Source organism: Propithecus coquereli, unplaced genomic scaffold, assembly GCF_000956105.1.
Source record: "Propithecus coquereli isolate 6110/MARCELLA unplaced genomic scaffold, Pcoq_1.0 Scaffold33, whole genome shotgun sequence".
Taxonomy (NCBI): Eukaryota; Metazoa; Chordata; class Mammalia; order Primates; family Indriidae; genus Propithecus; species Propithecus coquereli.
The window spans coordinates 5,749,342-5,755,210 of NW_012148952.1; the positions used below are offsets into that span (position 1 = coordinate 5,749,342).

Below are 5,869 nucleotides of genomic sequence, written 5' to 3' on the forward strand. Positions count from 1 at the left end.
TATTTTTAGTTGTCCAAATCATTGCTTTCTATTTTTTTTTTTAGTAGAGACGGGGTCTCGCTCTTGCTCAGGCTGGTCTCGAACTCCTGACCTTGAGTGATCCACCCGCCTCGGCCTCCCAGAGTGCTAGGATTACAGGTGTGAGCCACCGCTCCCGGTCTTTATGTTTATTTAAATAAAACCATATCTTTTTATTAAAATACTTTGCTACCATATATATTTTTACTACCACATTTTCTTACGGATGTAAATTTTTGTGTTCACTTTATAAAATGTATCTCCTTAAGAGGAAGCTGTAATTGTTTGATTTATGATGTTAGCAAAGGGCTTTTTTTCCACCCACAGCTTGGCATTGGTTTCTATAATTAGCATGAACATGTGACTGACCTACCTCTGCATTGATGTTTTTAAATGAACACATTGGCATCCTGGGAATTGTCTTTTTATATCTTTCTATACAGAAAAGAAAAAAAGTAGGACATGATTCATGACTGCATTAATTGTTCTGTCCTTTATGCTATATGCCTAAACAATGTTATTTTTTCCCACATAGGAACTGAATACCAGCTTTGAAGAGTGGGAAAAATTAATGAGAGGTCCAAATTCAGGTGCCACAGAGACTGTCATGGGGTTGATGACTCGCATGTTTAAACAAACTGCTATTGCCAAGGTACTCATTGCTGGACCATCTCGTATTTATCTTGATACAAATTATTCAATGTATTTTAATATTTTTAACAGCAGATTATATATTACAACATGTTTTTGCCATGTGTAACTATTATGGAAAAAATTAGACATATTCAAAGTAAATAATAGCATAGTAAACACCACTGTATTCATATACTGATTATTTCTAAATATACAGATATACTTTGATGAGGGAGTATAATGTATAGACATAAAGGATGTAAGTATATTCAACTTTATTATCAGCTTTTCCCGTGGTTTCACTACATAATTACTGCAGATAATCTTTTTTTTTTTATTTCAGTCAAACATCTTCCATTGATATTCTGTTTCCAATATCCTGCAGAGGTAGATGGGCTCACATTGTTTGTCTAAAAGTAAAAAATAGAGGATTTTAGAGTTTAAATCTTATGTGACTATCAAGTAAACTCATCATATATTGATTGTTGGTTTTTTTTTTTTTTTTTGCCCAGCATGGTAGAACTTGTAAATACTAATGAGTGTGATTTTTTTATGACATCACTTTTTAAAGTGAGGATTGTTAGGATGTATTTACACAAAATGAAATTTGCCCTTTTGAAATGTATGGTTAGTATCTTAAGTGAAACAGCTCAGACACAGAAAGACAAATACCTCATTTTCTCACTTGTAAGTGGGAACTAAATGTGTACACATGGAAGCAGAGTGTGGAATGATGGACAATATAGACTCGGAGAAGAGGGTAGGATGGTGTGGCTGATGGGAGGTTGCTTGGTGGGTACAGTGTGTGTTGCTTTGGTGATGTATGCACTGAAGGCCCTGACTTCACCACAGTGTGATGTATCAACATAGCAAAATTGCACTTGTACCCCATAAATACATATGGGGCACAATAAATACAAATAAAATATAAATGGGAAAATAAATAAATAAAATGTATGGTTGGATGAGGCTTGACAAATGTATGTAGTTAGGTAACCACCACTGCCATAAAGATACAGAATATTTCCATCATGCTGAAAAGTTCCTTCATGGACCTTTATAGTTATTTCCCTTGTGATCTCTATACCTTGGCAATCACAGATCTCCTTTCTATCAGTATAGGTTTACACTTTCCGTAATGTCACAAAAATGGGACTATACCATGTAACTTTGTGTCTGGCTTCTTTCACTTAGCATAAAACTTTTGGGTTTCATCCGGGTAGTCATTACTAGTTTCCTTTTTACTCCTGCCCTTATATCCTCCAATGTATGGGAATACCAAGTAATGGACATTTGGGATATTCCCAGTTTGGACTCTTATGAATAAAAGTGAAATATTCATATACAGGCCCTTGTACAGACATATGTTTTCATTTTCCTTAGGGAAATACCTAAGAATGGGATTGCTGGGTCATAACAAAAATGTAGGTTTAACTTCATAATAAACTGCCAAATTGTTTTTTAAAGTAACTATACCATTTTGCATTCCTGCTGTCATGCTGTGAGAATTCCAGTTGTCCCACATCTTTGTGAGCAGATCACTTGGTATTGTCATCTTTTTAATTTTAGCCATTCTTGTGGATATATAGTGGTATCTCATTGTGGTTTTAATTTGCCTTTTCCCAATGACTAATGATGTTGAGCTTATTTTCATGGGCTTTTTAGCTAGTTATTTTCTTTTATGAGGTTATCTGTTCATATCGAGCCCATATTTATATTGGGTTATAGGAATTCTTTATATATTTTGGAAACAAGTCTTTTAACATACATATCTTTTACAAACATTTCCTACAAGTCTATGGATTCCGTTTTTATTTTCTTAACATTGTCTTTCAAAGGACAGAAATTTTTCATTTTTGAAACAGTCCAGTATATCATTTTTTTCTTTTGTTTTTGCTTTTTGAGTCCCAAGAAATTTTTGTATAAGCCAAGTTCACAAAGATATTCTCTTGTGTTTTCTTCTAAAAGTGCTATAGCTTTAGGTTAATACAGTCATATGCTGCATAATGATGTTTCGGTCAATGACAGACCACATATACGACATGATCCCATAAGCTGAAAGCCTATCCTGTAAAAATTACAACAAGACAAGGGTGTCCACTTTTTCCACTCCTATTCCACATAATGCTGGAAGTCCTAGCCAGAACAATCAGGCAAGAGAAAGAAATAAAAGACATCCAAATTAGAAAAGAGGAAGCCAAATTGTTCCTCTTTGCAGATGACATGATCTTATATTTAGAAAAATGTAAAAATGCCATCAAAAAACTCTTAGAACTAAAAAACAAATTCAGTAAAGTTGCAGGATACAAAATCATACAAAAATCAGTAATGTTTCCATATAACAATAATGAACTGGCTAAAAAGAAATCAAGAAGGCAATCCCATTTACAATAGCTACCAAAAAGATAAAATACTTAGAAATAAAATTTAACAAAGGAGATGAAAGAGGTCTACAATGAACACTACAAAACACTGATGAACAAAACTGAAGAGAACACAAACAGGTGGAAAGACATCCCATGCTTATGGAACAGAAAAATTAATATTGTTAAAATGACCTTGTTACCAAAAGCAATCTACAGATTCAATACAATCCTTATCAAAATACCAATGTCATTTTTCACAGAAATAGAAAAAAAATCCTAAAATCTGTATGGAACCAAAAGAATGAAGAGACAATCTATTGAATAGGAGAATGTATTTGCAAACTATTCATCCAACAAGGGACTAATAGACTATACAAGGATCTCAAACAGCAGCAAAAAAAAAATCCCATTAAAAAGTGAGCAAAGGTTCTAAAAGACATTTCTCAAAAGAAGACAAATGATAGCAACAGTATGGAATCAATCTAAGTGTCCATCAGCAGGTGAATAAATAAAGAAAATGTGGTGTTTATGCACAGTGGAATACGACTCGGCCATAAAAAGGAATGAAATCCTGTCATTTGCAGCGACATGGATGGAACTGGAGATCATTATGTTAATTGAAATAAGGCAGGCACAGAAAGACATATAACACAAGTTCTCACTCATATATGAGAGCTAAAACAGTTGATCTCATGGAGGTAAAAAGTAAAATGATAGATACCATAGGCTGGGAAAGGTGTGGAGATGACGAGAGGTTGGTTAATGGAAACAAACATGTAGGATAGAAGGATAAAGTTCTAATACTCGATAACATAGTAGGGTGACTATAATTAACAACAATGTCTTGTAAATTTCAAAATGGCTGGAAGAGAGGATTTCAAATGTTCCCAACAGAAAGAAATGACAAATGCTCCAAGTGATGGATATCCTAAATACCCTGACTTGATCATTACATGTTCTATACATGTATCAAAATACTACATGTACCTATAATATATACAAATATTGTGTATCAATAAAAATGTTTTAAAAGAACTATAAGAATAAGTTAACAGAAGGAAGAAAATTATAAAGAGCAGAAATCAGTGAAATACAAAAAGAAAATAATAGAGAAAATTAATGAAACTAAAAACCGGATTTTTGAAAAGATGAATAAAATTTATAAAGCTCAAAACAAAAAAAAGTAGAAACTGAGTTACCCATAACAGCAGTAAAGTAGAATAAAAAGACTATTCCTACAGACCCTATAGGCATTAAAATGATAATAAGGGAATATCATGAGCAACTTTACATCAACAAAGCCAACAAAACTCAGATGAAGGCCAGGCATGGTGGCTCAGGCCTGTAATCCTCACACTCTGGGAGGCTGAGGCGGGTGGATCATTTGAGCTCAGGAGTTCAAGACCAGCCTGAGCAAGATCGAGACCCCGTTTCTACTAAAAATAGAAAGAAATTAGCTGGACAACTAAAAATAGAAAAACTTAGCCAGGCATGGTGGTGTGTGCCTGTAGTCCCAGCTACTCGGGAGGCTGAGACAGAGGATTGTTTGAGCCCAGGAGTTTGAGGTTGCTGTGAGCTAGGCTGACGCCACAGCACTCTAGCCTGGGCAACAGAGTGAGACTGTCTCGGGGAAGAAAAAAAAACAAAAACAAATTCAGATGAATGGCTCAATCCTATAAATATCATAGGTGACTCAAGAAGAAATTAAAAATATGAATAGCCCTGAATCAACTAAAGACATTTATTCTATAATTAAGAATCACCCTTTAATGAAAATTTCAGGCCTCAATGATTTCACTGCTAAATTCCATTGAACATTTAATATAAAAGTAAAACCAATTCTAAAACTTTTTTAGAAAACAGAAAAGTAAGAATTACCTTCCAACTAATCTTTTTTCGAGATGGATAACAGACTTATATCTAAGACATGAAACCGTAAGAATTCTGGAAGAAAATGTTGGAAAAACCTTCTAACTAATTCTATAAAGCCAGGATTACTCTGCTACCATGACCAGAGAGATACATCATGAGAAAACTACAGGTTGATATCCTTCATTAATGTCAAAATCTTTAACAAAATATTAGCAAATTGCAACCAATAGTATGTAAAGGAGTATTTATATCAGCAATACAGGTTTAACATTGGATTAATCAATCACTGTAAAACACCATATTAATAATATAAAAGTATATGGTTCTCCAATCATATGAAAAACCATATGATTATCTCAATAGAAGGATTTGACAAAATTCAATATTCATTCATGATAAAACTTGTGAGCAAACTAGGAAGAGAAAGGGACTTCCTCATCTCAATAAAAAGCACTTATGAAAACTTACAATTAACATCATACTTAATGCTGAAAGACTGAATGCTATTTCCCTAACTTCAGAAACAACAAAAAAAGAGTCTGTTCTCATCACTTCTGCTTAACATTATTCTGAAAGTCTTAGCTGTGCAATAAGGATAGAAAAAGAAATAAAAAGCATACAGATTGAAAAGCAGTAAGTGAAATTGTTCATATTCACAGACAACATTACTGTCTACCTAGAAAATTGAAAAACACTTCAAGCTATTAGAACTAATGAGTGAATTTATCAAGGTCACAGAATTCATATTCAATATACAAAAATCATTTCTAGTTCTATATACCCACAATACAAAATTGGAAGTTGAAATTTTAAAAATATAATTTACCATAGCATCAAAAGCATGAACTAATTTAACGTAAGGTAAATAAAATATATGCAATGAAAACTACAAAGCATTGTTTAGAGTAAGTAAAGCAAACTTAAACAAGAACATTCACATTTATGAATCAGAAGATTCAATATTGTTAAGATGCCAGTTC

The 5,869-nt window shown here is 33.2% G+C and overlaps 1 protein-coding gene across 1 annotated transcript in view; it reads left to right on the plus strand.

Annotated features, from left to right (window-relative positions):
- The window catches only part of ZRANB3 (zinc finger, RAN-binding domain containing 3), a 265,135-nt gene that overhangs the window by 166,045 nt on the left and 93,221 nt on the right, over positions 1 to 5,869 (plus strand). The window contains exon 7 of the mRNA XM_012650504.1: positions 554 to 670. Within this exon, the coding sequence (XP_012505958.1) occupies positions 554 to 670 (117 nt within the window). The remainder of the gene's footprint in view (positions 1 to 553; positions 671 to 5,869) is intronic.